Consider the following 11,122-nt stretch of genomic DNA (forward strand, 5'->3'; position numbering starts at 1 on the left):
ACGACAAGAAAACATTCTTTTTCTAACCACAACAGGAATGCCAGATTCAGGGAAAGTGATGCCGGGGGTGGATCATCCAACAGCACTTCACAGTAGGGTTTTACCAGCTGTCCCACTGAAGGCCGCTGCTCCTCCCAGTCCTGCACCCCCGCCCCTGTCTCCCTAGAGCCCTCACACCTGGAAGAGCCCTGCAGAGCTTCTCTGGCTTTCCAGACACTGGCTTTTTTAAGGATACAGGCCAGTCGTTCTGTGGAGCAGCTCCCGCCAGGAATGTGACGGCCAGTCTCAGAAATCGCTTCAGACGACGTGTGGAACTACCCAGTAGGCTGTGGCTCTGCGGCTTCCCTCACAGGAGAGGAGCCATGGTCCCTCAGAGCCCACTCGGCTCCCTCTGCGGGTCCGTGCCCCCCCCCACCCCGTTCCTTTGATAAGGACGCCTTCTACCTCCTTCCCATGACCCGCGTCCCGCCAACCGACCCGCAGCATTCCTTCCAGCTACATAACCTTTCTGTCTCTGGCCAAGGGTCTCCCCAGCACCTCCCTCCCTCTGCAGAGGACTCTCAACCCCCTTTCACTTGTTGGGACTTGTCTTCCTCTATTTCCTGACACAGGGACTCAGGAAAAAGACCCCAGTCTTCCTGACAGACTACAAGGGAGCTGCTGGTCCCCAAATCCCAGTCCCGCAGATGAGAGCCAGACAGCATTCCCGGAAGATGTCCTCGCTGCCTCCCTGTGGGCGCTCTCCCCGCTTCTTCAGGTCAGGGGCTGTGACTTCCGAGGGGTCATGGCGACAGGGAGAAGCCCAGTGTCTTCTGAGTCGCAGGCTCTAATGTGCGCTGCTGTGTAGGCCTGAAGTGTGTTGCCATAGAGGCTTCTGGGAGCCAAATGCCTTGAGATCCAAGGAAGTGACTCATGCGTGGGGGAATTTTAGGCAGTGAGGCAGGCCAGTGGCCAGGGGTCCTGATGGATGTCCCACCAGCCACAGTAGGAGGGTGGTACCCACAGACCCTGCAACGTGGGTGACCCAAGAGAGGTTGCCGGGGCTGCTGGGGTGCCAGGAGATCCCTAGAAAGGCGGAACACAACTCCAAAGGGTTAAGGGAGAACGTGGAGAGGGAAAATGCAGAGAAATCCCCCTCCTTCCCAGCAAAATCCACCCACACAGGCACCAACAGGAAGAGAGAGTCTAAGGAGCGGCTTGGCAGGAGGTGTTTGACTGAGCCGAGTGGGAACACACAACTTGCTCTGTCCCCGGCATGTAGCTGCCCACTCCTCCACCTCCAGTCTCCACCTCCTGCCGCTCCCCAGTGCGGGTCACCCAGGGCAGGACCCAGGCAGCAGAGGAGGGAGGCGGGGTGGGAGGTGGCAGAGTGAGAGAGAGGACAGGAGACAGTCCCTGCCCTCAGGGAGACTAATGACCCTGGATGTTCCAAGGCATGACCTGGTGGAACCTTCTAGTGGGAGAGAGGGCCTGAGGGGGGCCGGGCAGGCAGTCTGTGTGGTGGCTTTGCTGTGGGGGTGGGGAGAGGCCTGGCCCATGCAGGACCTGGAGACCCGAGCTTCGAGCGGTCCCCACAGGCTCAGCTCCTCCAGCTGACCTGTCCTTGAGAAGTAGCCCCTGCCTGTGCCCAACCTCTGTTTCCAGACTGCCCTGGGGCAAGTCTGAACTCCTTCCTGTGCCTGACTGTCCACCTGTCCAGCTTGGGGACCCCTCCTCCCGCATCCTCAGAGTCCCCTGCAGCCCCCATCCTTCCCACGGCCCTGAGGCCCACAGCTCTCAGTAACTCAGGCATCACCCCTTCGGCCGCCGTCCCGGACCTCTCTCCCTAGGCCAGGCCCCTCCACCTGCCCAGCACAGGGCTGACGCCCCCCTCTGCCGACGCCTCGCGCTCCCCTCCAGGCCTCCAGCACAGGCTCACAGACAGACTGCCCTTAGACTACTTGTACCACAGACAGCGGCACAAGTGACATTTGAAAGATTTGTGGGCTTGGTGTGGAAAGTTTCTCCAGTCAGCCTAGACCTTGACCTTTAAGAGGTGGGAGGAGGCATGAATTTCCAGCAGTGGGCATGAATCAGGTCAGAACAGGACAAAGAGTGGCTGATGGCAGTATCTCCACAGCCCAGGGATGGGGCCTCCCCAGCAGGCAGGCAGCAGGGGAGGTCTCTGGGGGTCAGGGCCTTAGGGTGGGCTTAGCACCCGTGCCAAGAGGGAAGTGTGGTTCCCCAAAGGACAGCCAAAAGCAGAAGTCTGCCACGTTGCTATGGCTTTGGGGCAGGGCTGAGGTGCATCACTCAGTGCTTGCTGGGCAGCCTGTGTGAGTAACCATGGCAATGGGGCGGGGTGGTGGAAATGGGACGGAAGGAAGGAAGCCACGGGGGCCTGATGACAGGGTAGGAAATCATCTGCAGCCCAGGGGCCAGAGCAGCCTCAGAGGTCAGGGCCATGGACACGATGGGCTTCCGGTCTCTGTGTAGGCTGCCCCAGCTCCCTCCCTCCCAAGCTGTCTCCTCTCAGTCATACTGCTCCCCAGCTCCATCAGAGCCCACCTCAGTCTTTCCCTTCCATCACAGATGGCTCATTAGGGAATTCTCCAGATAAAATGAAGTGAGACTTGAGCGCCCCTGATCCTTAAAGCAATATGTGCAATGTGTACTAAATGTTCCACTCACCACCAGACTCCTAACTAGTCTTGGGATAATGGCAGGATTGTGTCACCACCCCCGACCCCGCTGCCCGGCTCTTGTTTAATCCATACATTTCATCCTGATCAAGGCTTAGCAGCTCTTCCTGCTCCTGGCTTTGGGCCTGTGGTTATCCTTCCAGCAGCGGTGTCCCTCAAGCTAAAGGACCTTCACCCCAGACCTCCAAGCGCATCAGCTAAGGGAAGGCCAAAGCAACACGCTCCCCCCACACTCCCATCAGGGAGTGGCGCATCACTGCAGCACGGCACCTCCAGTCCTTGGCCAAGTGTCCATGATGCAAACAGGGGCCCTTACAAGGAGGCCTGTGAGCAGCTCTCTGCTTCCCCAGGCCTGTCGGCCCCCGGCCTGTCGGCCCCCGGCCTGTCAGCCCCCAGCCTGTCAGCCCTGGGTCAGCAGCTACCCTTATGTGTGCCGCACACCAGACTCCTCGGGGCTAATTCTTCTTATCCATCTTTCACTGGCCTCATGCAGGAAAGCACTGCACCTCCTGTCAGGGAAAAACTGGGCCCCAGAAGGGGAACTACTGGCCACTTGTGCAAGGGTCCCCAGGAGTTGAGGCTGAGTGGCCAGTGGCCAGTCCTGGCCATTTCCGCTGCTACCCTGGGTTCTTGCTGCCCAAGAGGCCTCCCCTGCCAGCCAATCCTGACCCTCTACCAGCTTGGGGGACATGGCCTGCGCTCCTGCTAGTCCCGCTTCTCCTCTCTAATTCTGGACACAGTCTAAGAGAAGGAAAAGGAAGCCAGCTGTCGAGCCCTCTGCCAGTGGCATCTCACAGTTCTCACACACTGCTGTCCTCACTTACAGATGTCAAAGCCCGGGGCACTCAAGCAGGTTCCCCAAGGCATGCAGCTAGGAAGTCAGGACCAGAACCTTGGCATTCTGACTTCACCCCTGGCTCTTTCCCTGCCTCGAGGGGCCTCCAAGGAAATGCCCAATAACTTGTTCACATCATCAGCGGTCCTGGGAGAACTGAATCAAAACCCAAGGTGGTTGCTTCTCATACAGCATGAGCTTCCTGGGCAGCCAGTCCAGGGTCCTGCTCAGCCCTGTCCTCAGAGACAGCCTCTCTGCTGGCCAAAAACCCAGCTTCTGGGCCTACTGCTGACACCCAACAACAGAGAAGGGAGTGTCCTGGCAGCATCTGGGCCTCACACCTGCCCTCTCTGGAGGACGCTGTCATGCTCCACTCACACTGAGCACCCCCAACCTCCCAACAGTCATAATCACCACTGCCCTCGGACTGCCGATCCACACGGTGAAGGAATAACATACTCGGTGACATGTGGATTTGCCCGGTGACCCAAGCCAGGCCCAGGCCAACTCCCACCCTCCTTCCTGACCGTCTGGGAGACAGGCACTCTACTCGTCCTGAACAGAGATAACCTTCATGGAAAGACCTGTGATCCTGGGGGACCCAGATTAAGCAGAGACCACAGAAAAACATCTGAGGAGCTATAACCCACTCCTGATCGCCATAAGGGGGAAAATGATGACATTCTCACAAGGACAGGCATGTTCCTATTTACAAATCCCTCCCCAACCCCTGCTTCACCTGATCCTCCAGACTTCCCTCGGTCCCTTTCACACATGAGGAAACCAAGGATGAGAGCTGTAGTTAAGAGCAGGACCAGAACCACAATCCAGAGACCCAGGCTACTGAAGAAGGTGGATGTGGCTGGAATCAAGATTGCAGGATTTTTAACATGTGACTTTGATGCAGACACATACCTGTCCTGGGCCTTGCTTTTCTCATCTATAAAATGGGGACATATTAGAATAAACCCTATGAAACTTATTTTTCACATGGATCAACATAATGCTTGCTTATCTGAAATAATCCAAGAAGAGGTAGGTAAGGGCTTAACTCAGTCCTTACCCATCTGGGGGTGGACCTGGATCCCCAGAGGCAGCATTGCACACCCAGACCCAAGCTTAATGAGGAGCCTCATGCCCCATGAAGGGGAGCAGATCCAAGAATCTGCTGTGGCATGTTGCTGGGTGGTGAACTCACCACAAGACCCTGTGGCCAGCACCTGAGTCCACAGCCCTACCCCAAGGGGCAAGGAAGGCCCTGAAGCTTACCATGGACTCACTGATGAGGAGCAGCAGAAGGGCTTCCTCGATGTTATCCTTTGGGCAGTAGAGGCTGAAAGACACAAATGGCAGCGTGCTCAAGCACGAAGCAGCTGGCCCTAAACACTGGCCCTTCTGCCCTGGAGTCAGCAGCGGCCCTGGTAAGGTGACACCCTCCTGCATAATTCACAGGCATCACTGGATACCACCTGTGGTTCTCTACATGCCCCGAGTAAGGATCTGAACAGCTGCGGTGGGAAGTGGGGCCAGAACACTGCAGATACTCGACGGGAAGAGATGGTCCCTCCAGCCCCCAGCTCGACATGAAGGAGCTTGGAGCCAGGGCCCGGGCGGAGCAAGAAAGTTCTGTCCCGCTGATCAGAGCCCAATTATTGCCACCAGCGAAAGAGTTCTATTAATAAAGACTATTAAGAAGGCAGGTAACCCCCCAAGAGTATGCTGGCCTCTGGGTGACTGACAGGCATGTTCTCCAACCCCCACCAGACATCTGCCTCCTCCTGTCCACGGGGCTCCTGAAGAGTCTGCATGGCAGCGGGCTGAGCGGCGGATGAAGGGTGGGGCAGACAGGGGCTCCCCGTGGGAGCACCGCCCAGCAGAGCAGGCAAAGCTTACTTGTCTCCTTCGTAGAGGTGGGGTTTCCGCAGGGCCTGCAAGATGAAGGAATTCTCCTCCTTGCTCATGAACTCCGGCAGGGGGTGCGACAGGGGGCTCCAGTAGCACTCCTCACTCAGAGAATGCAGCAGGACCCCCGCCAGGTGCTTGGCGGCCATCTGGCAGGGAGGGGGGAATCTCAGAGCCAGGCACATTCTGCTCTGCCAACGGGCCTAGAATGCTCTCCGCTGACCACCACCCACCACCAGGTCAACTCTGCCCACCTTGCAATGTGCTGTCCCTCCAGGGAGCCCCTCACTTCTCTGTGTCTCCAGCACGGAGGCCAACCCACTCCCCCTCAGAGCTCCTTCTCGTCCTTTATCCTCCCTCCTCGCCTGCACAAGAAGTGCTTCTTTCTCCTCCAGCCTGGAGGAGTGCAGCACAGTTCTGAGTACTGGGAAGCCCTCACGGAGCCCAAAGCCACAGGCACAGGCAGCTCTCTCTACCAGATAGAATTTTCAGTCTCAATTTTGACTGAAAATTCTAGAGTGAGATATATTTATTGCTCTGATTTCAGGTGAATTACAGCCGAAGGCAGGCCTGCACTGGGGTGGGAAAGCTAGTCAAGGTTACTGATAAAAGTTATAAACAAATCAGGCTCTCCCTGGTGGTGCAACGAGTTAAAGCACCACATTATGAAGCTCTCTGAAGCTGCTTCAGTGAGAGTTCGATTCCCCGCCAGGGAGCTGACCCACATGGCGTGGCAGACCTCTCCCGACCCGCCCGCTGCTCCCCTCAGCAGTGTACTTCATCAGTCTGCCTGTTCTGCTCCCCACTCTGTCCCTGGTGAAGCCTCTCACCCACCAAACCTCTGGCCTGTACTGCAGTTCTCTAAGCATAAATAAAGAAATCTTTAAAAAAAAAAAAAAAAAAAGAAAGAACTTATAAGCAAATCTCAAAGAATGAGCACACCACCACCGTGGTAGGAAAGTTGGCAGTGGGTTTCAACTGTGATCTGTGAGGACAGGACATGAAGGCTGCTGCGGTGCCTCGCTAGCTTAGCAGGGAGGGATGCTGACACAGTTCCCACGCCTGCCTCTTGCCTCTCTGCCGTCACTAGAGTCCTTTCCGAATGACCAACCACAGTTTGCACTGTCAAGTCCCAGGACAGACTTGACCCACCATCTTCAGCAGCCTCTGCCCTGTTCATCCACTTGCAGGGGCTGCCCACCAGGCGGTCTGTTATCTCCTGCCTAAATCTACCCTGAATGAGTCAACCAGCCACGGGGGCCCCCGTCTACATTACCACTTTGAAGTTCTGAGTTGCTTTGGTCTCCACAGTCCGCAGGACCTCTCGGAGCTCCCTCATGCCTTTTACCACGTTCCTGTGGAGAGACAACAAGAGCCATGAGCAGCCTCATTCCCACAAAGGAGTCTCACCAACCTGCAGATACCGGAGGAGTCTGTCTGGTTTTATTGGGAAACATTCAATAACTGGGGTCAGTTATTGAAGCTCAGGAAATTATCCACAGCCCACTGGAAACTTGAGCTTACCACCAGAAGGGAATCACAATTCAGTAGTTCAAACAAGATGCTGTCTTCGTCCAAGAGTCTTGGGCTGGTGTCAGACTTTTGACTTGGTCGGCCTCAAGTCTCCATCATCACCTGTCCCATCTGGTCAATGTCATAACCCTCACCCCTCTGTCCCTAGACCCCACCAGCCAGTCTTACCCTCTCCATTCAGCTTTTAAAAGTGGAACTCATGGGCACTCCCTGGTGGTGCCATAGGTTAGGATGCAGCACTGCAAGCTAGCTGCAGCTGCTTTAGTGCAAGTTCAATCCCCGGCCCCAGCTCCGGAAGTGATCCACATGACATGGCAGATTTCTCCTGTCTCGCCTACTGCTCCCCTCAGCAGTGTACTTTGCTCCCCACTGTCTCTGGTGAAGCCTCTCACCACCCTGCACCTCTGGCCTGTGCCCCAGTCTTGTATGCGTAAATAAACCCTTTTTTAATAAGTGGAACTTATGGTAAGAAATACATTTGGCATTGCAAACCAGTATCTACACATACTTTCCTGTCCTAAAATTGAAGTGAGTGTACTAACCCACTGCCTATTTCTATTCTGTGCAGCTCGTTCTGAAAGTTTGTATTTAAATCTCTCCCATCTCCTCTCTTAAAATGCCGGCTGCAGCCCACTAGGTAGACCCTACTACCCAGCTTGGAAACTGCTCCCACTAGCCTGGAAGTCTAGAGGACATGGAGGAGTCACCCTGCACCTCCCCAGGCTGACTCTTTTGGCAGCACCCCCGAGCTCACAGAAGACAGTCCATGGCCTAACCTCGGGGTCCTGACGTGCTGGACTCAGAGTCCCCAGGGGATCTGTTTATTGTCTGAAACTTCCAGGAGGGGCTCAAGCAGTGGCTGCGCCTTTAACTTTTCACCTCTGTGATCTCTCATCTCTAAATTTGTTGGGTCAACCACAGTTTGCCCCTCTATAAAATCATGACTTCAGTTTGTGTCCATGTCTCCAAGACTGTGTCATCTGTGACCACATTTACTATTTTTGCTCTTAGCTGTGCACCACCAGTATTGTTAGGTATGTAATACTTTCTTTATATTGTCCTTCTTTTTACTCTAGCAGAGACCTCACCTTAATACCAAAAAGCATGAGTGTGGTGGTCTGATTTTTTCTTTGTCAATAGACATTCTAGGAGTACTTTAAAAAACTTAAAGCCGAACTCTCCTGCACTGCTGGTGGGAATGCAAACTAGTACAACCACTATGGAAAACTGTTTGGAGGTTCCTCAAACTGCTAAACATGGAGCTTCCCTATGACCCAGCAATCCCCCTCCTAGGTATCTACCCAAAAGACACAAAAACACTGATTGAAAAAGATACCTGCACCCCCATGTTTATTGCTGCTTTATTTACAATTGGAAAGACATAGAAACAGCCCAAATGCCCAAAAGTGGATGACTGGATAAAAAAGATGTGGTACATATACACAATGGAATATTACTCAGCAACCAAAAATAAATAAATAACACATGCCTTTTGCAGCAACATGGATGGAGCTGGGAAAGATCATGCTTAGTGAAATAAGCCAGAAAGAAAAGGAAAAATACCAGATGATTTCACTCATAGCAGGAATATAAAGGATCAGGGGAGAAAATAACAATAATAATAATAATGAACAACTATATACCAGAGATATTTTGCAGGGGTGGAGTGGGGAATGGGATCAAAAACAGTGGGGTGGAGGGAAGTTCACTGGACTATGGTGATGGCACACAGGTTATCTGGTGATGGGAAGCCCATAGGGATTACAACTGAGATGGAAAAATGCACAAAATGATGTAAAAATAAACTATTACATTAACTAAAAAAAAAAAAAATTAAAGTCATCTTGAGTGCTTGGCCTCACACCTTGAGAAACCATGGTTTAGACACAGCTGTGGTCCTTGGCTCAGTAGCATCTGCACCCTGGCAACTCATTAGAAGAGTGAACTTGCAGGGCCCCACGCCACACCTGCTGCATCGGAGTTGGGGGCCCCAGCAAACTGGATTTATCAAGTCTCCTAAAGGTCCTGATTGTCACAAAGTTTGAGAACCAGCAGTGTAGATGATCCCCAGTGTGTTAGTTCCCCTATGCTAAGATGTCCGGTTCTCCTGGAACCTGACAAGGAAACTCTAGCTTGCAATCAGATCCTAGATCTGTAATGTTGGGAAAGCGAAGCAGCATCACCGAGTCCCAGTCTCCCTGTCTGCAGGATTCCTCATTTGCGCCTGTCAGGAAGATGAGACTACAAAGTCCCGGACACACCCAGCCATGTGCGAGAGGGTCACTAGATATTAGTCATTTTCCTTTCCTCTTCTAATCTGAGTCCTAGAGACCTTATTGCTAATGTTTTGATTGGCCACATTGCTCTGCTTGGGCGTTCAGGGGCTATGAGTAGGGAGAGAGGACAAACATACCCAAGGGGCTCCTTCAGCTGTGTCTATCTTTCTCCACTAGTGCCCGCCTCACAGGGAACGGGACTCCCCGTTAGGCCTGCTATACCCAGGAGGAGGCTGGGCTGAGCAGGAAGAGCCTGCCACAGGGGAACCTTCCATTCCACCGAGTCCTCGGGCTTAGGAAAGAACCCCCAGCTGGACAGCAGGCCATCGGCCAGGCCAGCTGAGGGAGAACTGGCACCAGCATCACTAGCAGAGAGAAAAACGACAGACGGCATGAGCTACCAGAAAAGACGGGAATGGCTGGCACTGGGAACTGAGTCTACAGGAGAGCCCCGGTGCCCTGGCCCAATGACCACAGGCTGGACTGGGCTGGGGCTCCCCCCGAGGCCTCCGGCTCACAGGAGGCTGGTGGCTCCCGGGACCTGTGGGTGATTTTCCACTGTGTGGGCTACCTGCCAGCCTCCTCCCTGGCAGCCTGGGCTAGGCGGTACCAGGAGGCCACAGTCAAGAGGGACTGTGGCCCATCGTCCCAATCTGCTGCAGACTGTCCTCCCTCGGCCTTTGGTCTTCCTATCATTGAGGCTGAGAGAATGCTCTGGGGCAGCAGCACTGCACTGCCCAGGGGCTTGGGAAAAATGCAGACTCGGAAGTTTCTCCCAAGCCCCCTGCCTTCCCCAGCACATGCATACAACAATAAAGGAATCAAGAGCTGCACTTTAACAAGACCCTATATCCCCAACATTGTGTATTTTTACTATTTTCAAATCCAGAGGGATTTTGGTATTTAAATAAGCTTTGAGGACTTCTTTAGCAAAGCAAATAAATCACCCTCAGGCCTCTTTGGTAAATTCCAATTTTTATTGGATGCATGTGAAGAGAAAAACCAACAGAGGCTCCAGTGGCCAGGGTTGGACAGGAAGAGATTCGGGCTCCGAGCTGGCCCCAGCCCTTCCTGAGGGGTTGGGAACAGACCTCTGCCTCAGTTTACCCCTCCGGGACATGGAAACACAGACAGGACCTCTTACGGGCTCCCCCATTGGCCCTCTGCCCCAGCAATCCTGCCCCGTGCCAGGTGGCTTGTGCCAGGTGGCTTGTGCCAGGTGGCTTGTGCCAGGTGGAGCTGGGGTTTTTCCGAAACCCCGTGAGGCGCCAGCTTGAAAGATCTCTTTGTTCTGGTTTCTCACGCTGACCTTTCTGAGCATGGCTGCCACTTTTAACAATAACCAAATAGGACCTCAAACAAACCCTAGTGCAGATGCAGGCTGTGGGAGAAACCAGGGAGCCACATGTTCCAACTCAAGGAGAGCCTGGGTGGCCGGGGGCAGGGAGTGCAGACCTGCAGCGAGTGCAGACCTGCGTGCTGGGGCAGAGGCAACGGCTTGTCTTAAGAAGGCCTCTCGGGCCCTCCCAGGTGGTGCAGCACTGAGAAGCTAAAGCCCCTGCAGCATGAGTTCGATCCCCGGCCCTGTAGATGACCCACATGACGCGGCAGACTTCTCCCTACCAGCCCACTGCTCCCATCAGCAGTGTACTTCCTCCATCTGCCTGTTCTGCTCCCCACTCTGTCTCTGGTGAATTCTCTTACAGCCCCTGCACCTCTGCCCTGTACCCCAGTTCTGCATGCATAAATAAATCTTTAAAAAAAAAATCTCAAAATTGGCCCTCCCTGTTGGCGCAGCGAGTTGAAGCACTGCACTGAGAAGCTAAAGCCACTTCCTCATGAGTTCGATCCCCGCCTGCCCCGGAGGTGACCACATGGCGTGGCAGACCTCTCCT

At 54.2% G+C, this 11,122-nt stretch overlaps 1 protein-coding gene across 2 annotated transcripts in view; it reads right to left on the reverse strand.

Annotated features, from left to right (window-relative positions):
- TTC7A (tetratricopeptide repeat domain 7A) overlaps positions 1-11,122 on the reverse strand; it is a 103,893-nt gene that overhangs the window by 58,132 nt on the left and 34,639 nt on the right. For both annotated transcript variants that reach the window (XM_004686225.2, XM_012727461.1), the window contains exons 6-8: positions 6,695-6,773; positions 5,410-5,567; positions 4,786-4,849 (exon numbers count right to left, since the gene is read on the reverse strand). In XM_004686225.2, the coding sequence (XP_004686282.1) occupies positions 4,786-4,849; positions 5,410-5,567; positions 6,695-6,773 (301 nt within the window). The remainder of the gene's footprint in view (positions 1-4,785; positions 4,850-5,409; positions 5,568-6,694; positions 6,774-11,122) is intronic.

This window comes from Condylura cristata, unplaced genomic scaffold, assembly GCF_000260355.1.
Source record: "Condylura cristata isolate star-nosed mole 26May11 unplaced genomic scaffold, ConCri1.0 scaffold00020, whole genome shotgun sequence".
NCBI lineage: Eukaryota > Metazoa > Chordata > Mammalia > Eulipotyphla > Talpidae > Condylura > Condylura cristata.